Genomic DNA, 23,477 nt, shown 5'->3' with positions numbered 1-23,477 from the left:
AAGAAAGGGTAAACTGGGAGGTGAAAAAATAGACCATTGTAAACGATTATGCTAAGCTAGTCTTCAGCTCGGTTCTCTTGATTCAAAGTCCTGTGACTTTCCATCACCCCCCCTCCCAGGCCTCATATAAGAGCCTTGTCCTCTGGTCCAAAATAAACACAACAGAAGGACGCGGGATCATTTGCTGTCAGGATGGAATACAGTATTCCCTAGACTAGAGGCCAAGGCCTTTATTTACTTCTACAATTTTGGCTACCAGGCTTGCATGAGAGGCAGGTCTTTATTTTTCTCGTCGTTAACGGTATGACTTATTTTTTCTACTTTTCTGCAATGCCTTGATTGACCATCTAAAAAGCTTAGCTGGAATGAGGTAAGTGAACACTTACGCCTTGTTTTGATATACCAGCTCATTTGTGAGTCAACGGGAAGTCCACTGATTCTCATGGAAACTGACAATCACCTGTAAAACCTGTAAGAAGGGCTTACAAACTATAAGTTGAACAAGTTGTAACTAGTACACACTACTTATTGCTGTGTACCAAATTAAAACGACTTCTGTCATTAATTAGACAGAAACACTCCAGTTCTTACCAGGCCATTTATTATAAAAGATATGCATGCATACCATATATAACAGCTTATGAGACAGATGCTGTGGTTATGGATGAATAAATCAAATGGCCACTTTGATAAATAATAAATGCAATAAAACAGCATGGTTATTCCATTGAACTGATCAAATGAAATGGTATATTCGGAAAGTTTTCGTTTTCGATGAACACATTGTAATGACTGGTAAACTTTCTTTTTTTCCTCCCTCCCTCCCTGCCGGCCTGTACTGAGGGCTATTTGTTTGTGTCAACCCCGGCCATTATAAGAGAACCGGGTTTAATTGCATCCTGATTTTTATGTTAGGAACTGATGAAAGGACGTTCCCACTTGATGATCCCAATGACATGTTGGTCAGCACTGCTCACTGATCTATATAGGGAGTATAGGGAATTATTCACTGCGTCTGGTCCATTTTTTCTTCAGCACAACTTTCTTGTGTTTACCTTAAAAAATACATAAGCCTCATAAGCAAAACACAACCCCTACATTTCCCCAGTGTGTTCCTCACTTTAAGACACTTTATAAAAGCATCAGCTGAATGAATAATTGTAAAAGATATTTTTCCTGAAAGGTAACTAATATTTCAAAACACTACATGTACTACAAGTTTGGAATAGCTCAACAATGGCTTCACAAAGGGTTTATCATATAAAAGCATTGCTGCACATCTGAAAGGACACGTGTGTGCTGCTGTGAGAACAGGCGGGTGATAAAGTTTGGGGTCAAAACTTGTTGCTACAATACAGTATGAGAGAACTATGATCATCAGATTTTCTCCAAGTGATGTTGGACGCTTGCCTACAAAGAAATAATCAGCCCATATTACATCACTTCTAGATGGGATCTCACACTAAACCACCCACGTGACGATCCCATAAAAGTGGTAGCAGAGGGAGCGTGGGTAGATCTACATTGGACATAAATTTGGCTGCCAGCCTGTTGTCAACCATCTCATTAGCTCTCCACAGGGATCCTCAGATGAAGATGTGGTAAACCTATCAAGACGTCTTGTGTCACACATGAAATGACTACTCAATTATCTTCTTGTTTCATGCCCCATGATTGCAGATGAATCTCTACTTAACAGCTATAGACAAGTTTGAGTAGAGCTGTCAGTGCTTTCCTTCGCCTCCCATAAATTCCCCTGTGTAACCTTAACCCTTCACATTAAGATTATATCATACGGCTGCTACTAACTCAAACCATGACATCATCTAGAATCAATATAAACACATTTGCTGATGGCAAAGATAAGCTGTAATAACTCTGACTCGCAAGAGACTATCATTAAAGGGCTTTTTGAAGTGGAGAGGAACACTAAGAAACCTGTCTCTGTGATGTGTGTATTCGTGCAAGTTCCAGCCTTGTGTACAGGAATTATTCAATGTGCTGTGAAGGCAATGCTTGTGGTAAGCTCACAGTCCTCTGCATCATGCGTAGCTCTCCTCATCTGTGCGTGGAGAGAGCAGGCTGGAGCGCAGCACTTACATAACCTATTTAAAATATATCCCGGTCACATGTAACATTCAGCTCTACAGATAGATATCCTACTGTCGCTTGAGCTTCTCTGGCAGCTGTTCAAACATTAGACATTGTATAAACACACACACACACACACACAAACACATGAAAGTCAAAGGTGATTTGACAGTGATTCGCTGCCAGACATTCGCAACTGCTTGCATGTGAACTGTCTGTGTGGAAAATGGTCAAGGAGCTTTCTCTCTGGATGAAGTACATGTGACTGAGTGAAGTTTCATCAGGAAAAAGCGCAAAGGGAGAGGGGAGGGTACGTAACAGGGTGCCGGAAGTCCAACCCTTTAAAGCCACAAAAATACAACCAATATCACTTCTCCTCTCACAGCATAACCTCGAAAACCAACTCTAAATACGATTGGCTGTACATACAACTGGAACTCCCCCCCCACACACATTGCTGCAGCAGCGTGCCCACATTGCATGCAGTCACATTTCTGCAGTGTGGGTGGGGTTAACTTGAAGAACTAGCATTTACTTTAACAGAATGACATATCTGGAGGAGTGAGCTCGTGACATGTGGAGGCTTAGGAAGAGTTTCTGGGTCCAGACATGCCAAAATTAAGATCCAATCAACATGGATGTCTTTTCTCTGTCATGAGGAACATCTTTGGATATCATTATGTAAAAGCACTCGGTGTGTGCTTAACACTTACAGTATGTGATTGAAGTTACAAAGCTCTTTTTCAACTAGAGGTTTTAATCTTTTGTGGAGGCAGACGTACTCGATTTCTCTCAAAGGTTAGGAGGAGGTGCCTTGAAGCAGCTGCTTTGCAAACGTTAAAGAAAAAAACTTATGTAATCCTGTTATTACAAGGCTATGAATCGCTGCAAGGATGAAATATGCTGTAACAACAATTGTGTCCCGCCTGCGAGGGTCTTCACGGTCGGATCCACGTTGTTATGGCTCACATGTTTGTGTTTACATTGCGTTCCCTTCAGTGGCTTTATCCGCCAGTAACATAGCTATGAACATTCTTCTCCTCCCTGAGAGTACAACCTGTGCCTCAATGACAGTGATGTCCAGTCATAATGTGAACATGGCTGTAGAAAGCCTACCTAATGGAATCCCAATTTAGAGACACATTGCACACACATGCACACGTCACCAAAAGTCCATGTCAGGGAGCAGGAGAGCACATGGCCCAAAGCCAGGGTACACTGAGCTGAGTCATAAGCACAACTCATTGCAGGAGACAGATGCCTGTAAGATAAGTCACAAACAAACATACTTCTCTTCCAGTTGCACCCAAACACTCTCACATAAAAGCTCACATATCTGCTTGCAGCACACTTGCGTGGGTAAAGACTCTCACTACACGTCTTAAGGAGAAGAGCTGCCAATGAAGGCCATCAGCAAATGCTGCACGTGCAAGTAAATGCTTTTTTTTTTTATGTTAAGCGATTGCAAAACATACGTCATGCAGGCAGAAAGTAAGAAACAGATTTTGCAATACTGTAAACTGCACTCACATGTTTTAAATCTGAAAATGCCTCATGACCTCCAAACTTATTCCAGTCCATAGGGTAAAGAATGGCCCTGATGTTTCACTGCACACACGTGCAGCATTTTCTAAAAGGAGGGGTTATACAAGGACAGATGTTCAGAGCATGCCCTTCAATAAAGTGGGTGTGAGTCTCAGATTGAGCTTATTTTTTTATGAATGAGAGCAGGAGACATTCCGTCTCCGTGGGATATAGACTCAGCCTGCCTCTTTGACGAATTGAAATTCGCAGCGCCAGTTTGTGCCGTGTGACTCATCTCGGATCCTGACAGGAGAACACACAGATAAAGGAGCTGCCTTTGTGAGGAGCCGGCAAATTGTTGCTGTTGTTCTTTATGCAAATGACAAATTGAAGAACTGCTTAACAGCTAAATGGAGCTGGATTATTGTTAATACTTAAACCTTCCTGGAGATCACACAGAAGATTTACTGACACATGCAAGACAATATGCGGTTAACGCAGAAAAACACTTCCAGCAAAGGAAGACTGAGTGGCTGTTACTAATATAAATGCAATCATTTATCTGCATGTAAGGCTGTGTGTGTATAATTAAAATACCCTTTTGATCCTAAAACAAACGTAGACGTCTGTTTCCCGAGCTTTGAAGTCGATGTGATGTATTTCACAGTGACATGGAAGGCTTGAAGACAACAAGGGGAAATGAGAGCTTGCTGGGAAGCTGTAGGAAGCCCTCTGTCGTCACCAAGTCTGGGGTCAACGGAGGATCTGAGCCCGGGGAGCAGAACGTTAGGAGACTGTTTATGGGATGTTTAAAAGATTGCTGCGGCTTACAGGACAATTAGAATTCAACATGAGTGTCTCACTGTGCCAGCAGCTGTGTCATCTCGACCAGCTTTATAGGTGCTCTGGTGTGTGTGCAGTGTATTTTTCACAGCAGGATATGATTAAAGGCACAGCAGTCCAGAGTAAACTCTCTGTTTGGATTCAAGGCAGCTGGTGCCCTTGTCCTGCTTGCGCCCTATTTTGACAGGAGTACATAAAACAAAAGTATTCACATATGCTACCCTATGATCACTTGGCCACAAATTGCTCTTTGAATCTAATTACCATGGTACAATCTCATTACAGAAAGTACAGAAGACAGTCCAAGAAGTCATTTTATGCATTTTAAGACAGACAGATTTGCAGCTGGTTGTTACAACTGCCTGGGTAGCAGCGTCCTTGGCTCTGTAAACATTTAGCAGAGCTTTTTCGTGTGTGGCCCGTTATCGCTGGAGGTAGAGGGGGAAGAGATGTGTCGTTTTAAATCCTGTTCGTTCTCATTGTCAATTGGCAGAGACGAGCAGAAGAGGCTGGTTGTGCGTTTGGAGTGAGAGTCTCTCGAGCGCACGTGATCTCGTTTGGTGTGAGAGGGTTTGTGACTCACTGGCTCCAGCTCAAGACTCTCGTCTGGCTTCCGACAGAGTGTTCTTCCTAATCCTACCTTCTCAAGCAAACAGGGGTCCTGTGAGACATAAATAACATCACTATGCAAAAAAAAAAACAATCTTAAAAATGCATGTTGAACATACTTTGAAAGTCAATTGCATCCTCGATAACAGCCAGTCTTGTTCGACTTAGATTTGATGTTTTAAGCTTTCAAAGAGGAGCAATATTATAATTACATTGACTGTAATTAATCTTAGTCTATCAATTTATCTTCAAAGCTGAAACTCAAACTATACCAAGGCTGAAACATTGTGAGATTTTCATGCTATGTCAACCATTACGGAAAATGTCAATAAGCATCAAGGAATACAATTTTGATGGCATAACAAGTGATGTTGTGTCTTAATACAAGGCATGTTTTGCTTATACCACACGCTGTGAAAGAATAACGCCACGCCCTGAACTTACATCCTAATCATTTAATGGCATAAAAGGACACCCGGAGAGCTTCAAATGCCTCAAAAAATGACACACAATAGTTTTGTTGGTCATTATTAGAAATATTAGCATTGAAAATAAAAGTCATAAAGAGAGGTTTTCTGTTTGATTTTCTGAACAAATACTTTACTATCAGCGAAACTCGAAGCCATTGTTAATCTAACAGTGTGTAGCGCAAGTTCAGGAGCGTGACAGGTTGTCAAGGAAGGAGGAATAAGTGCACACTGAGGTGAGACTCTTATCTGGTTTTTGGCAGTTTTTTCTCAATAAAGCTGATAAGAAAATGTACTCAGTTTGATCATCATCAACTTTCATACCTCGGTATAGGCTTAGACCTATGTATGAAAGCTGTTAAGTAACTCCACATTTACTGAAGTATTATACAATTCTGAGGTAGCTGCACATGTTTTTGTAGGACAAGCCTGCTCCAACATACTTTGGAGGGAAATATAGCTGACATTTTTCCCAACTAGTTACAGTTTAGATTCAGTTAGACGCTCAATTGCAAAACTGCTTTATAAATGATGATGTGCTGCTATTGAATAACCTGCCAAAATACGTTCCTTGCTTTGTCCAACTGTAAGATTACAGTTAACGTTCCTCAACTCTCCTAATCTAATAAAACCTCATGAATAAGTCTAACAGAACATTACTCATAGGGAAACCTTGAGTAACCTTCATTTTATCTTCTCCACTCAGCTTTACGACTCCAATGCAAAACTTTCACTGGTAATTGTTAATATTATTATAAATAATACATTATTATAAATACATTTTTATTTATAGCTACGACACTTTCTTTTACGTATAAGCATGATATTTTTATATCCCTGGTTAAAACTAAATTAATGAAGTTTAGCCTGCTTCATTGTCCTTGAGCGAACCGACAGCAGTTCCTCAAACTGCTGACGGCGCTTTAACCAGATCCGCTCACTTTACCGACATGCCTCGAGCCAGGCATCATCATCCAGATGATAATGAGGAAGAATGCCTGTAGACTGACCAGGGCCAGTCCTGGCTTGACTTTTCGCCCAGCTGCCGAAGTGAAACCGATCCGCGTGTCCACGTGTTTGTGTCATTTCCATGTCATTTGCATATGTAAACCGGCCTCGCCTATTGCTCCGCGGCTGCACCGAGCGAAGAAGCCGATTTGTCAGTCGGGGCCACTCGAGGAGCAAATAGGAGAGCCGGGCCCAGCTAATCCCGCCCCACCAGACACGTTGCCTTGGGAGAAGCAACACGGGCCGATCACTGACTGTGGCTTCTGCCTCATCGCTCACACGCCGCACGTCCAGCACATCAGCTGCTCCCTGCTCGACAGACCTGCCGGATTTACCGCTGAACAAAGGGAGAGTACGACCAGCCGCCGCATCCTGGGAAGGTAGGCGCCCTCCACACATCCAACCACTCCGAGAAATATCACAGTGTGCGTCTTTAAGTTACGTCTTAGCGTAGAGATGTAACACTTAGATTATTTTATTTATTTTCTTTACAAATCACCCAGAGGAATTTGGCACACGCTGAGGATTCAGTGTAAGTTAAGGCCAGACTTCATTCTGTCCGTTTTTCAGTTTCTGGCTTTATATAATCTCACAGTACATGCTGCCAAATTTACTATGACCGATGAGGAAGTCTATTGTGTCTCTTACCCAACTGATCCGAATCAGTCGGATAGATCAGATCATTCACTATCTTTTTTTCCGTGCTGGGAGATAAGGATGTTTAAGCTCCAGATGGCAGAAATATTCTCTTATATTCAAAGCTTCATGGCGTTAAAGGATGAGCATCTTCTGTTTAGGTACCACACCTACACAGGTAGATCTAGAGGCATATATTAAAGCTATCTTGTATCTTACACGTGTTCTCTGACACGATTTTTAAATTTATGTGTATTAAAAAAAAAAGGGTCTCTGAGAAGCTATTCAACTACAGCAGAGATTTGGATTTTTCTATGACTAGAGGAGTGTAGCGCTATGAGGTGTTGTGTCGTATTCAAAGGCCCAGGGCAAAGGGATCTCTGGACAAGCCTGCCATGTGTAGGCTGTTTTATTACTGGAGTAAATCAAATCAGGGGTAAAAACAAGTCAAGGAACTGACTGAATGGTAAATCCGTTTAGCTGTATTGAATACACGTGTGATTTTCATATAAAGAGAAAATATGATTGGTTGCTTTTCTGTGGTATTCTAAAGCTTTTCCATCTTGTAGAAAACATACGACTCTCAGCTCATCATGGGAAGCAATGAGATGCATTTTGTATGTAAAGCTGTGCTATATAATAGAGGGTTTGGTAATGGAGGCTCCAAACAAACAATACATCATCTTAAATTCAGATAAAAGGTTCTTTGTGACGCTCTTAATGGGAATCTTAATGTTTTTTTTTAAGTGTTTGAAGATCGGTATTAAAACTCTTTTCAGATTTATAATTCTGGGCTTGTGTTAGGTTTTGTAAGTGTGCAAATCTCTGCTCCACCCTCCACTTTAACAATAAGATCACAAGGTGGCCATCCTGAAACAAAGAGTCACGAAGCAGTTACCTCTTCTACCCTCAAATTTCACAGGAAACCAAAGACATGCCAGATGTTAACTATTCAAAGACCAAAATGAATCCCTATTCTGAAAACGCTGTTCTCACTTCCTTTATGCACTAATCACAGAGGAAACATGTTGAAGCTCCCACAAGGCATAAAGCATCCGTGAAGACATTTGAGTTTTTATTCACCAGCCCTTTGCTCGATCGTGAACAAGCTTTACTAATCTTTTTTTTTTTTTTTTTTTGATGGGATGTCTGCAGTCCACTAAGGCGCTGGCTGTCAGACCCTTTCCCCTTCTGAATAAAAAAGCTAACAGTGCTTATGAATGAATAAGGTGGTAGATGGGTGCGGGGCCCCGCTGAGAAAAACTATACAGGCCGGCTTTCGTTAAACATAAAAATATATTTGGGTTAAACCGGGGAGAATAAGGACGGATGAAGATTTGTGCCCTCTAGTATCATTTGGTGTTTGCCTTTGATGGTGGTTAGCGTGTGTTTACTGGCTCAGGTGTTGCATCTGCAAAACAAACGGGTCATTGTGGTCTCAATACCTGTGGTCTGTCTGCCATCGAGTGCTTTGGTGTCTCTCTGTCTTTATTAACATCTGCTTGGTTTGAGAAGCAATGTTTTTTTTTGTTTGTTTTTTTTTTGGAAATATTTTATTTCTTTTCAGACAAACCTGCAGTGTTTGTGTAAGGACACTCCAGTAGGTTGTTTGAGCTTGAGGGTCCATGAAGTTATATTTTCAGCCACTGTTTTTCCATCTTCATGACTCTGAACCCAGTCCTCTTTTACTTTGTTATTTCGTTGTACTAAAGTGACTCTTTATCCATCAGGTCAGTGATGATCAGTGTTGGTTAGAGCCTGCAGCTGAGGATGTCTGCTACAGATTCGGACAACTCCATTGACTGGCTTGCTAGTGACAATGAGGAAAATGAGAGCGAACGAGAGTCTGACCATGATACAAAGCATGGCCATACAGAGGCTTCCTCGTCCCCCAGCACCCCTCCGCACCTGGGTCTGTCTGACAACAGCTGCCGTCGGAGCGACGAGTCGAAGGAGGGCAACAGTAACTGGAGTGAGGTCAGGGAGGTCTCAAGCCGGGGATCTACTGGCTGCATGGAAAAATGGGACAGAGGCACCACCACTGGACTGTGTAAAACACAGCAAGGAGAAAAATTGAATGACAAAAACACTCAGCAACCACTGAAGAGACCTCACAGCTCCGCCGAGGAGCAGTGCAAAGAACAGCAGCTCGTTTCCAACGCTTCTGAGAAAGACCGGATTTTTAGCAGCAAGGTGAGCACCTCTGTGACTCATATTTGTTTTCCCACCGGAGGTGGTTGACAGTAGTGTCAGCAAAACCAAGACATGCCCTATTACCCAGAATGACTCCCCCGCTATTTTTACTGAAATTTCAATGGAAGTTGACCCTCTCCTGTATCTATTGAAGGAGTATCGGTTATGTTTTTTCTGAGGAAGTTCAGTCATTTAATCACAAGTCAAACATAGCCAGACAGTTATCCGAGTCCTGCTGATCAATATTAAAAGGAATGGCAGTCTAAGCTGGTTTGATATGAGCACTGCAAAAGGTTTTTGAGCTTGTTTTATCACATCTTTTCTAAAAATCAATTTTTTATCATTTCCAGTGCATGGAGCTACAATGCTACATCCATCCACTGTCATCAATCCTGAACGGCCTTCGCTCAGGGAGATACAAAGAAAGTAAGTCAACCATTTCATATGTTGTCTGTTTTTGTGTCCTCTCTCCAAGCTGAAATATTTTAAACGAGGATGGATCATCATCTTAGGGCTTTTGCACGTCCTGTCTTTTCTAACCGTTCATATGACCCCTGATGCCTCCACATTTCGCTCTTGAAAGCTCTTTTTGTTCCGGCTGTGAACTAAATTCCAAACCAGTTTGTTTTTTCGTCAAAATTCTACAAGAAATTTAGAAATTAGTGTGCGAGCAACTGGCTTTGTTAGTTTTTTTTTTTTTTTTTTTTTTTTAAATGGGTAAAAAATTACTACATCTCTTCCTGCTCCCGTCACTCAGACAAAAACAGTGGAGTGACCAGACTGTGTCACGCTTTGTGGAATATATGTCCCTGAGTTTTACGAGTGAGATGTTTGAAACATGCATTGTTGAAGGACTATTAGGTAACCACAAGTATTCCCTGTGTGGGAGCGTGTTTTGTGATGGGAGTTTATTCTGGGTTAGGTTCACTCAGTAGCTACACTATTTTAAGGAATAAAGAAAACCCTTTGAAGTAATACATTATACCTCGTAAGAGCAAGAAATGTCACAGTTCAGACTTCCTTGTACACTTGGCAGAGGTGAGTGGGAACATACTGTACCACAGTCTCCAGTCAAGCAGCTGCTGTTTGTGTACTGTCAGTTGGGCATTATAAGAGCCTCTGGAAGATACCACCATGTCCAGACAAGCTCAGAAACTGCTTAGTTTGGGATCTTGGTTGAACATAAACCTTGTGTGACCCAATGCTTCCTGGCCACAGAAGCAGGGAGTCTGTTCCATCACACAAACATTTCACACAACCCATCTGCTGCACAGACTCAGCCCTGCTGTCGACACAGTTCGTGAAGCTAATGCTGCAGCTTTCTTCTTTTCCAGGACTCAGCAGTTTCCAGGAGAGCGTGGCCATGGACAGGATTCAAAGGATCATGGGTGTCCTGCAGAACCCCTTCATGGGGTAAGTTTGACCCACATACAGCTCTACATTTAACAATGGTCTTCAGTATTTCCCACTATGCATGTATATGTTTTTGTAGATATGCTTCATCCAGCTAAAAAAAAAAAAAAACAGTGTTGCTGAAATGAGGTTTGAAACCTGGATCAAAATCTCAAGTGAAACACATCCGCCAGCATAGAAATCTTGTTTCCTGTCTAAGTGGTCTCCATGACACATGGCTCACAGCAGGTTGCCGCTACCCCCACATATTCAGGATAAATTTACTGCAGAGATGGCTGGGTCGCACTTTAGCCGGGCATCTTGTTAAAAATGTATCAGGCTCCACTGTGGGAGAAGCACACTTGTGTCTGCTTGATTAGCTCTCCACCACCCAGACAGTGTAATGGAGTATGATATCATCCCTTTAAAGGAGAGTCTTAGTCCCTGTAATACGATAATCTAAAAATGTGTTGATGTTTCGAATTATGAAATGGAGAATGGCTGCTGTACTTAGGTGCTTTATCATCAGCACACTAGATAACCTTTTTTTTTTTTTTGACAATCTTTTCACCTATATATCTGCAAATTAAACTTAAAATCTTTTATTAGCCCCAAAAAATGTCACTCTATCATGTAAAAACAGAGAGTTTTCTGAAAAGGTATGAATATCCATATTCCTGAAATTAAAGCAGCATTCCTAATTTCTGTATGGGGTGCAGCGCTGGTTTTGCATGGCCACGCTGCGGGGCTTTGCATCAAGGTATACTGCTGAGTCTGGCACAGGCTAATTGGAGCCTTCTCCCACCAGCTGCTGCCTTCAAATGGGAGACAAAGAGTGGGTGTGGCAGCCTCTCACAGACAGTCGGGGCTGAGGCTGGAAGGTGGACTAAACCCTCCATCCCCCCCCCCCCTGCCTGCTCTGTGTTGCCAGCTGGCAGCCCCTGCAGCAACACAATGGTAGATAGGATCAAAGTGACTTTTTTAGCAGTCACTGTTGCAGATAATCTTTCACATGAATTTTACATGCTCTGAATGGAATATAGCAAGAAGGTCCTGATCATATGACACAGGCTAATCCCAACACACCATCTGTTTTTTTTTGGGGATGGGGGGGTGGGTACATGAATGGGACTCAGAATGTGCCCTCCACCTACAACATCTTTTAGTTTATTTCCACAATGACGTTGTTGGGCACCTTTGTGGCTTTGCAGTTTATATTTAGACATGAGCGGAGCTATTATATGTCAAGCCACGTGTGAGCTCAAAACATGTGAGAAATGTACTCAAGACAACCCCCCCCCACACACACACACACACACACACACACACACACGCACGCACAGACACACACATGGAGTGCAGGCTTGCTGAGTGAGTGTGTTAACTCACTGTTTGAGATCAGATATTTCCTGTGTGCGCTTGATGGAGAGATAACATTTCCACGAAGAGGTTGGCAAGATTGTTGGTAGATTAGTCATGTATGATGACGGGAGTAAACATTTTCTCTTTCATTTTTTTTCTCTTTTTTCAGGGGGAAATACATTGATATCATACTTAAAATGGAGGAAATGCTGAAGAGCTGGTTCCCTAATGTAAAGCTCCAAGACCAACTCACTGTCACCCAGACAGAAGAAGCCGTTGCAAGCAAGAGGCTTAAGGTAAAGTTGTAAAAAAGCAATGCTGTTGTGTAAGAGCTCTTCGGTTAGACATGGGCTGCTGCCAAGAACATATGGTGACGACGCGGTGAAAGAGGGACTGAAACTCCCATTATTATTTAATCACTGGCCTGGGACAAGGAAAGAAGGATTATAAGCTATTTTTACTGAGGTATTACTGCAGTCTCAGGTTCACTAAGAACAATGACAGAGGAGAAAAGGTAATTTTGGAGTAGTGTCCCTCCTGGGATAAGAAAGGTTAAAATACTTTGGAACATTCTTTTGCATGTAATTGGTGTGGATTTATTTCAGAGGCTAATCCTGATACGCCCTCACATAAACAGGAGTAGCGTGTTCCATTTGTGTTTCAGTAACCATAAATAAGCCATTTTACCAATTTAATTAAATCAGTCTTTTTTAAGAATGATTTTGATATTAAAAATGATCTGATATGTAATTAATGTTAAAGGGGTTCCCTCATAGTGACAGAGGCACAAAGTTATCTTAACATTTTAGCTTCTTTCAGCTAACTGTTTTGAAAAATGACCTTGCTGTAAATTACATGGTTCTGAACAGCAGGCAGATAAAGTTAACAAGCTTCGAAGTAATGTGCTTCATTTAGTCCTTTAGCTGCTACAGAGTGACAAATTTCCCTTGAGGGTTTTTTATAGCAAAACAAATCTAAAAGAAAGACAACTGTAGAGACGCAACCTAAAATTAATGCTAAAGTCACTACGTGTTTATTTGTAATAAGGCAACTTAACTATTTACATGGCAATGATAGAAATATGTTACATTTTGAAGTTGCTGAATTGCTCCCCTTAAAAAAAAAAATATTAGGAAAATTGTTAGACTTTTCATATAATTATAGCATTTTTTAATGATTTCTGTAAAAGCTAGTAAGTAGCGCAGAAAGAGCATTCAGCGTAAATATACCATGGGTTGTATTTAAGAGATGGATTTAGGCAGTGGTGCCATTACATCCACATTGCTTGTTGTAATTTTAAAGTATCTGGTTTTGCATTTAGCCTTCGCTAAATTCTTGTTTTTGATGAGAGAGGGGCAATAATGCTAACTGGAGTTGAAACTCATGACATGACATTGGATGTTGAGTACTTTTGAACTCTGAGCTTAGCACAAGAGAGGTCATTCATATGGACATAAGTCAGGAACACAGTAAACAGACAACTCAACAATCATCTAATGTTAGTGTTGGATAGCTTCGTTAGTAACCAAAAAAATATAGGAATATTGGGAAGTGGCCTGCACAGGTTTTGAAGCTGGCCAATCAGAGCAGACCGACACTGACCTAACTCACCAACTTCTTTTGTGGCGCCTTCACATTACTCATAGGAAGAGTTACTTTTAAGTTGCATTAAAACTGGACACCTTTAAAAACTACAATGTTTTTTTTAAGGGAAAAAGAGGAATATTAGATCACCCTCAAGGGTCTGTTAGTCTTCTCAACCAAAGAACATAATTACAATGAATGGAAATCTGTTTTTAGAAATGCTAATATACAGTGAATATAGGGCCACGGCGCTCCACCAAGCTGCTTTCATAATCAATCACATTCATCTTCATACAAAAGAAAAAGCCCAACAATTCTGAAGGATATGATCACAAACACTGGAATACGAAATGATGATCACCTCTCATGCAGAGGTGAACCCAGTTAGATGGACTGACCTGTTATGCACCTGGTCCAGATGATACACTTTCCTCGCAGAAACAAGAATTAATGTAATTGTACATTACAGTAAGCAGCATTGTTACATCGTACCCATTAATGAAAAGGAGGTCAAATATAATGGGGGGAAAACACCAGAAGAATAGATAAAGAAAAACAACTGAAGGGAAAAACAAAATGGTTTTAAGAAAAAAATTGACTTATTATTAATCCTCAACATATAGAAAAAAACCTATAATAATATGTATTGCCAGCTCATACAAAGAAATTGGATACAATATTAGTACTTAATTATCGAGCAGCAGTTGACTCACCAGAGGGAGTGCACGTAGAATATAACATTATAATGGCCAGTGGAAAATTTTGTTGTTGATCTTGTGCTTTGTTTTGGTCATTTCTTGAATGGGAGTCTATAGGAGCCTGAGATTTTTTTTTTGATGCCATCTCTTAGCAACCGTCACTTTTATTGAACTTTATGGGACACAGCTTCCCTTGTCAGAAAAGCAAAGTTCAACTTTTACAGTCTCCAATTAATCTTGACGGCTGTGGTCACATGTCTGGACACACAGTCTTATTTGTGTTTGCATTTATTTTTTCTTTTAGGATGCTTTTGATAACTGATACAGTAGATGAGAGAAGCAAACTAAGCAGACTCGATTGATGGAACTGATAAACTGCTAAACAACCAAAACTGAGCTGACTTGCCATCTTTTTCTACAGTTAATGACCACCACTGCAGCAGTGAACCCTGTGACTGTCAGTGATCCCCCAGCCAGCACCAAGGCCCTGAGAGTCACAGACCTGACTCCTGCTGGAGCGTATTCCGCCAACAACCTGAAGTGGCTCCACATGTCACCCATATGCTCCCCCACAGCAGAGCAGGCCCAGGCTGGTCCCAGGCACCTGCTGTCACCCAGAGACAGAGACCTTACGCAGGACAGTGCAGTGTCCTCCAGCACAGACAGCCACTCTCTGACAGACTCTGTGCCCAGAGGACCTCCGCCAGGCAAAATCAACGCACCCTGCCTAGAGAGGCTCCTCAAGTCAACAGACAGCATCATCACACGCAAGGGGACAGGGGGTTTGATGGGCAGCAGCTGGTCCTAGTCCGAAAAGAGGGTTCGGTGTCCAGATGTTAGTGGCGCACAGCCCAGCCTCGCCTTGCCTACCCTGCTGGGAGCCAGTCAGCTCGCTTAGCTCATTCCAGCCTCCAGGAGAGATGGGAGCCTTCAAAAGGGATGTCACAGATTCCTCTTTAACGTGGAACAAGTGTGGACGAATATGTTGTACTCTCTGTGTGGCTACGTGCCCTCTCTGACATTTCAAGTGTCTGCTTTTGTTCTCTTTTGTTGTCCTTTTTTTTTTTTTTTTTCATTTGCACTCTTGAATTGCGTGTGTGAGAGTTGGAAGGATAGATTTCACATGCACAGATAACCAGGGCGAGTATTGTACACGACTGAACTGCTCCAACTGGCTTGTAGGTGTAATAAAAAAAAAAAACATCTGTGAAACTGCCATTAGCCTAAAAGGGAGAGAATTGCAGGGGAAGTTTGAGCTTGTAGGACGGAATTTCAGATACCCAGACATGTCGGTCGGTGCCCTACATGTGCTGAAAAAGTGGATGAAATGTGATGTTGCCCCCCGCCGCCCTCCCCTCCCACCCCATGACTCCATTCTTAAGTTTATTGATGTGACTGTTACTCATTTCTATTCTTTATTGATAAGTCTTTCGGTACAACTGTTCTACCTCAGTGAGCACCACGTCATGGTTAGTGAGTAGGAATGTGAACACTATGCTCAAAGTCTGGACCCCTCACCAGATCTGCAGTGAGCCAAACAGCCTCCGACATTGAGGTGTACAGTACAAACAGAGGATGCTCTCTCCATGGGGATGTTCTTGCGGCCTGACTGGTGCCATTGTAAAGAATGTCAACTGCAGATTTGTTTTCTGAGTCTCCCAGTGGAAGGCAAACAGTGCCTGTAACTTCAAGCTGTGCCTGTAAGCTGGTTTAATGAAAAGAGAGAATCCTTTGGAGTACCTGCTCCTCTGTGGGATGTACAATCAGGAATTTTCACTCTCCTGCCATTTTCCTGTATTGAGTAAATTATTCAGATTTGCCAACTACATTCTGTGGTGGAGTACAATTACTATTTTATTTTGCCACAGAACTGGACAGTGTGTTAGACCAGCAGAGAGGGACAAGGTATTTGTCTGTGTAAATCTTACTGAAAGGTTGTTCATTTACCCTGAAAAGTGGCCTTTATAGTGTGAAATTTTATACATTCAAAATAAATGTGGTTATATTTGTTTGATGCAAAACTGTTTGAGGTTAATTTTTTGTGAATTTTCTTGATATAGACCAGCAGATCATCAGCTGCAGAGAGTCCGTGTTGCCCCCAAAAAGCTTGTATGGATATTATTTTTTAATTCACCATCAACCCAAAAAGGTTGTTTTCAGTTATGAGAGACAAGAAGATCTGTGTCGACAGAAGGAATCTGTGAAATAGTCAATTTTCTCACCCATGATCTAAACCAGCACAATATGCATCAAGGTATTTCAAGTAAAGGGTGCTGTCTGATTTATATCGCAGCTGTACCAATTACAGGGAACACTCAAAGGGAGCCTACTTCCTGAGGAAATAATAAGATTTATTGATTCGGAGACAGGGTGTCATTTTCAGTAATTCAGTTCTGCTGGGTAAAGTGAAATTTCTGCCATTACAGGAGAACAATCAAATATACCAGCCGAGTATCACTTCACATTTCTCAGAAACTGTCACCCACTGTCTACTCTCACATGCCTGCGGACAACCTAGCAGCAAAGGAAAAAATATTGACATAAATACCTAATTTTAGTAAGACTCTTGCAGTTGTCAGCATCTTATAGTAAAAGTGCTTGTTTGGTCCCTTTTAATTATGACATTATTCCATTAATGCTGAAGCATCAGAGTGGAGGATTAGCTTTATTTTACTGTTTTATTTACAGTGATATTACTTGACGGCCCTAATATGATGGGAGAGGAAATAAGAAAAAGTTCTTGATGCACTATTTTTTTTTTGTTGTTTTTTCACATTCTATTTAAACAGATTTTTGGTGAGATACTTGATTAATGAAACATCCAAGATTAAACCATTTGAGAACGTTAGAGGTAAAAATCTTGTAAGGGTCTAAAAAATTACTAGTAAATTAATCTGTCAAAGGAATGGAGAAGGAAGTGCATTATGGTGCAGTGAAACTATAATGGACCGTAAAATATAGTACTTGAGTAAAGTACAAGTACATGAAAACTGAAACTCAGTCCCTTTGTAAATGCACTTAATGACTTTCGAGCACTTCAAGCCAGTAAGAAAAGAGCCTTTATACACAACCATACCTGACTGTACTGGACAACGCAGAATTCCTTTTCCCCGTGTCAAATATAAGATTTGAAACTTTTTTCAGGTCGGTTCAGAAAAAAGTGTTATTTTCAACCCCCTGCTTCCTGGAACTGTACTCTGAGCTTGACCTCTGAAAAATTATTCCTGCCAACTGCAATTGAAAAAGAAACATGTAACAACTCCAAATTTAAAGCTGACTACTGCCATCTGCAGGTGAGTATCCACACGTTTCAGTGTTTTGTAAAGCCAATATGATACCACCAGCTTTATTTGATTTGTTTGAATTACAGTCACATGTCTCTATTCAGACTTGAGCTGATTGGGTCAATAACCCAAAGTGTATTGTTTCAGCAATGCTGTCCCAGATCCCATCTCTGTGCATGTGCACAGATGACCTGACACATCCATTTGTGACGACAGCTGGCACTGATCACCTTGAAAAACGGAAGTTGTCATGAATGATAGGAAGAGCTGCATCAACAAAAGGGGTACCTTTCTCATAGAGCTCGGCCTAACCACATTGTGAAATAAGGTTGCCAGAGCATGTGCTGGCATTTGGACAGAAAAACAAAATAGAAGGAATAAAGTTATTTTAATTCTTTTTTTTTTTAAAGAAGAAAGAAACAGAGAAAGTAATCACAGATTAAAATGTTTTATCTGTGTGCACTATCACACAAATGTCAGGTCATGAGGGTCTACAGCAGCATGCTTTAAAACTATGTCTCTTGCGGGGTTTCGTAAAACAAATGATTTGCTTTATTGGTGGTTTGTGGGACTAAAAAGAGCAATACATTGAGGACAAAAATGAACAACCTCATAAATTATGATTAAATTCTTTTTATCCAGTTGCATTTACCTAAGTGGAAACAGAATTTACATTATTGACCTGAACAAGAAATCCTATTTCTTTCCATTTTAAAGCTTAATAGAGGTTGTGCTTCAGAAAAGTGATTGAAGTTTGAGTTTGTTTTGTCCAGACTACAGTTTGTGGGAAAAACAACAAAGACTGATCATTATCGGATAGGTGAAATGAGAGCCTTTTGTTAAAAGCATTCAAAGGCTGGGAAAGAGATAGATAAGAGAGGATAGGTCCAGAGTTCCAGATACAAAAAGAGCAAACGGAAACATAAATAGGGCTTACTTTTCCCTAGTTTCTCTTTTACCAATAATTGGGCTTTGTTTGAGTGTGAAATGACAGGAGGGTTAGCTGAAATCGCAGCTAATAGGGTGATGCTTCACTCTGCTGTAGTTATTTATATGTACTGTACTGCAGAATGAGGCAGTTTTGTGTGTGAAGTCACTCCCCAGAAGCTAGCAACCCAATTAAAAATCTAAGTCCGAGGTTCAGCGCTTCGTCCCATAAAAAAAAAAGGTTTAATTGGTACATAAGGGCAGATAAGTGCACCTTTTCTGCTGCAGACTCTTAAAATACCTTCCTCAACCTGTAAAGTACAAGTTAAATCTGCTTTACTGAATCTATTATTTACATTTTTTCACCATTTAATGCTGTCATTTCAAAAGGCAACCAGGACCCCACAGTCATCATCACAGATGAATAATTACTCGTTGCAACAAAAAAGTAAAATGCCATTGGTGCGTTATAACCTATAAAAAGGAGAGTAGCTACTGTGTTATTAAATCCATTCCTCCATCCATTTTCTATACCCACTTATTCCAATTCAGGGTTGCGAGGGGGGCCGGAGCCTACCCCAGCTGCCATTGGGCGAGAGGCAGGTCGCCAGTCCCTCACAAAGACAAACAGCATTTGGAAATGTGGGTCCACAAAATATAACTGAAAAAAACAAGGTTTCCTCTGTAATCTATAGGCTGTTAGGCCAGTAGAAGGTGTATAAGAAAGATCAGAGTGAACATTCTGCAACTTTCCATGAGACTGTCGCACCTTTTAATTCCATCCCTACAAAGCTAGGAATGGACTCATTATGTTATTATGAGCTGCAAGTGATTCATTCACACTCTTGAGAGATAATGGTCCCCTCTGTCAGAGAACTGGGCACCTTTAATTAAGAGACCTGTGAACCTAAAATAGTCTCCTCTCAATTATCAGTGCAGCAGGTTATACAAATTATCAAACAGCTCCAACAATCCATACAGTCGCTGGTTCTTACACTCAAGGTTTTCCATTTGCCAATCAACACCTGGTTTGAAACATTGGAGAGGACTTTGTCTGAATCATTTCGGAAATGTTCGGTGCTTTAAAGGGAAGCTGCTCAAGTTGTCTTTTATTACACTGTGAATATTGTGGTCTACAAAACCAAAAGACCATGAAGTACATCTCACCGATTCAGGCAGGAAGGCCATCTGCAATTCAGTATAGTGTGATTGATTTGGCCTTCACCGATAGGTTATCCACAGCACTTTTAGGAGAAGAAACAATCTTCAAAGAGCACCTCTGCCTTTCTGTGTGGGTTTTACTCTTTTGAGACCAGGTTCTCCGTTTTTTTTGTTTAAACAGCAAATGCCACATGATGACTGGTGGGTGCACAGGAAACTACATGAATGAGGTGAAAATGATTTTCACAACATAAAAGGTAGATCATACGTAAGCAGATGCCAAGGAGGCTGTTCGAGGTGATAAATGCTTTACAATGCAGGGTCACAGCAGAAATGACGAGTGGGAAAAAAAGAGACAATTAATCTGAGATGTAATTGATACATGAATGATAGCTGTTTCACAACAGCAATTTTAAGTAAAGGATTAAATTCAGAGATATTCAAATTGTCATTTACTTTCTTCTAATGGATTAATTTGTCTGCAGTTTGTCAGGATGTGAACCATCAGATCCTTGGAGACTCATGCTGTGAGCAAGGCTTCATCAAGCTCTGACATCATCACATCATAGTACAAGCTATAATCATCTCTACTTAGACTCACAATCACCAGCCTATCTTTTTGTTGTGGTCATTTCTCTCCGTCAGTGTGCGTCAGTGTGCGTCAGTCACTAATTACCTGATCAGTCTCACCTGTTCTTCTCCCTTCTTCAACAGATCTCTACCAGCCCAGTTTGTTGCCAGATTGTCTGCTATTCTGACCTCAGTTGGCAACTCGCCAGCATTCTGTACTTGATTCCTGACTTCTGACAATTGTTTCTGTTCTGGACCTGACCCTGATCCCTGCCTCTGGATTCCCCTTGTCTATGAGTTCATGAAAACCTGATCCTTCAACTACCTTTCTTGGATTTCTGAATGTTCTGAGTGTTTTTGGATTCTGTCACCTGTTTACCCTTGGATGTTCAGTGGATCAACCTTGTTTGGATCCTGGACCTGATCCTGTTCTGTTTCACTCCCAGAGTATTGTGAGTTCTCTGACAGCTATTGTTTGGGTCTATACATCTATCTCACCTGACTTTCTCCCTTGATTGTTTCTAGAGGAAATAGGATTTGGAGCACCCTGTCTTCTATATCTCGCCTGTCATAACCTGTTCTCAGTCATACAAGCCAGGATCCACAGATCTGCCCAGTAACCTGATCAACATTTGGACAAATTCCCTCTGACCTGTATGTCAGCACATGAAAGAAGGGGAAAATGATGCACTACAAAACAAACTCTGAAAAGGCTATTCAATCAAATTGGGGTTGCCTTTAAGGTAAACACGAGTCCTCTTCAGTTTCCTAATGAGAAACAATTTACACCTTGGGTGTAATGGTGTAGGTCATGTACATGGCAGATGGTGAAGCACCGAGGGGAATGAGATCACTGACACAAATGGCATTCAATGCCTTCTCAAAAGCACAGATACTTCCTTCTTCCCAACCATAGTCTATCACCAAGTCTCATTTCCAAGAATAGGGGCCAAACTGTGCTCTTGAAGGTATTAATAATGGAAGCAGCCTCCAGGACCTCATTTCCAGAGAGTGATCATCACACTAAAGTAAGGCCTAATGATCACACAGATAAAGTGAGAGGCGTGCATGCATGATTAATGCCCTCAGGTCTATCTCCAGAGATACACAGCCTCTGTTGTCGGATCTTCAGGCCACTCTGAGTGCACCGCAGCATGAATCACTGGAGTTGGTATATGCTAACATTTGTCACTACTTACCAAGCTGTAACATTAGATATCTGATGTTTAAGCTACACAAAAATGAACATAAATTCATACTAAATGTATGGGACATTTGCTGTAAATATACGACAAGCCAACTTTATAACTGTTGCAGCATGAATGTACACATCTACACTACTTTCAACACCACAATCTTTCATGCTATATCATGTAAATTCTTGGTGTGTATGCTTTGCTGTTGATCTGCAACGTTTACTGTATGGATTGCTTCACTGTTTCTCTTTGGTCCACGAGCAAGCTGAATGATAACTACTCCCACCCCCCTCAGGTAGTTTCTGTGGGTTATATAAATTTCTACTTGAATTTCTCTGCACGATTTAATAATGCCCACTAGGTGGCACTGTTGTAAAAGAAAAAGTATCACAAGCAAGATGTTTTAGTGACCAACATTGAATTGTTCCACGTACACAAATCAGCTATAACGTTGTACAAATAATACTTTATCAAATGATAATTTAGTAATATGTCTGGTACCAGGAGGTTAGCTTTAGGCCCTTCTGACCATTTGGTATGAAGGGAATCGGGTGAGTACTGCTGTTGCCATACGTTGGAATGTACGTGGGCCTGTCAGTGAGTTTAATGTTTTGGCTGATTCTTCTACACATTTAATACTGCATACCATGAGCTGAACGTGTCAAAGAGATGAGTGTAAGAACTGTTCTTAATTAAAGCAGAAAAATGAGTGTGCTTCCTTTCAGTGTTGCATCATCAATTTTAAGCCCGAACAGCAGGTCATTTACAGTTGCTTTTCTTACTGAGAGTCGGTATGCTTGACTTCTTCTTACCACATTACATATTACAGTTTGGGCTCCTGACACACCACTGAGTCAAGCACAGTTTGTAGGGCATGGTTTTTAGTTACATATCAGTGGCATACAGTTTCTGACAGTACACCTTATTTGTCCGTGTGAATGGACCATGCATCCAACCATCCCGACATAAGTCTGCTGGAATCCAGTGATCCCATCGAACTGATCCCATCGCACCAGCTGTGACTCCTGTTACATGAGATGCTTCAGACCTAACAGTAATGGCTGTCTGGAAGGCATTTCAGTTCACTCTCTACCAATGACAAAGCTACAAAGGAGTCGGCTCATGTATCAGTGAGACATGGCTGAAATATTTACATTGTCCAGTCTGGTCCACCAGACTGGACACAGATAAACGACCCAAGCATGCTCTAAATGTTTTTCTTATCTCATCCTATGCCAGTACCTCACAGGCTGTCATTGCAAAGTACTGAGAGTTGTTAACACAGAAATTATGTGTACTACATTATTACTGTCGTGAGAGAGAAGACTCAATATAGTCTCATTCGCTGAGACAGGGTAGCAGACAGTCGACCAATATATCTGTGTATACTGTGTATGTATATATATACAGATATACTGTATATTCAGAGCAAAAGCACTAATACTTCGCATGAACAAAACTTCAAATTTTCCAAAGCATCAGTAGCAGGTGAGTAAGTGTGTAGATAAGATTTGTTGCCTCAGTCTTTTGGCTTGTATGGCAATTTCCATTTGTAGAGATTGCAGATTGCAGTCCAATCCACTCAGCAGTATCTAGCGATGTGTTGATTTGAGTACCATGGTACCTTATCTGCCATTTGATATGTTGTAAATAGAAGATGAATTCCCACAGTTAAGTGATCTGTAGTCGCTGATCTAGAACATTTTTTGTGTGAACAACAGGCAGATACTCCTACTGTGGCGTGCGTATATGAACAGCAGCTACAGAGAATGTCCGAACTTAATTCTTAGCACATCTTTGGTGTTCATGTAAGGATTGTAAGAGACATATTCATTCACTTCTGCCACTTTCTCAGATAAAACATTATCACAATTTCAAGCAGACTTCAGTTGCTTAAATAATGTCTTTTTCTGGAAGTTCTATACTACTTGT

General features: G+C 41.1%; 1 protein-coding gene across 4 annotated transcripts; it reads left to right on the top strand.

Moving 5' to 3' along the window:
• Window positions 1–289: 289 nt before the first annotated feature.
• ciartb (circadian associated repressor of transcription b) lies at window positions 290–16,428 on the top strand. 4 transcript variants are annotated; one of them, XM_075469917.1, is made up of 7 exons: window positions 290–370; window positions 6,684–6,922; window positions 8,909–9,371; window positions 9,722–9,797; window positions 10,706–10,784; window positions 12,295–12,421; window positions 14,829–16,428. In XM_075469917.1, the coding sequence occupies exons 3-7, from the start codon at window positions 8,949–8,951 to the stop codon at window positions 15,213–15,215; spliced, it is 1,092 nt and encodes a 363-aa protein (XP_075326032.1). In that variant the 5' UTR covers window positions 290–370; window positions 6,684–6,922; window positions 8,909–8,948; the 3' UTR covers window positions 15,216–16,428. The 4 variants fall into 4 exon arrangements, with proteins under 4 accessions (XP_075326032.1, XP_075326031.1, XP_075326029.1 ...); XM_075469916.1 differs by lacking the exon at window positions 290–370 and adding an exon at window positions 2,718–3,523; XM_075469914.1 differs by lacking the exon at window positions 290–370 and adding an exon at window positions 2,718–3,523 and having other exon boundaries at window positions 4,283–6,922.
• The last annotated feature ends 7,049 nt before the right edge of the window (window positions 16,429–23,477 follow it).

Source organism: Odontesthes bonariensis, chromosome 7 (assembly GCF_027942865.1).
Source record: "Odontesthes bonariensis isolate fOdoBon6 chromosome 7, fOdoBon6.hap1, whole genome shotgun sequence".
Classification (NCBI taxonomy): Eukaryota; Metazoa; Chordata; class Actinopteri; order Atheriniformes; family Atherinopsidae; genus Odontesthes; species Odontesthes bonariensis.
Note: the sequence above shows the minus strand (reverse complement) of the source record. Positions and strands in the feature narration are given on the sequence as shown.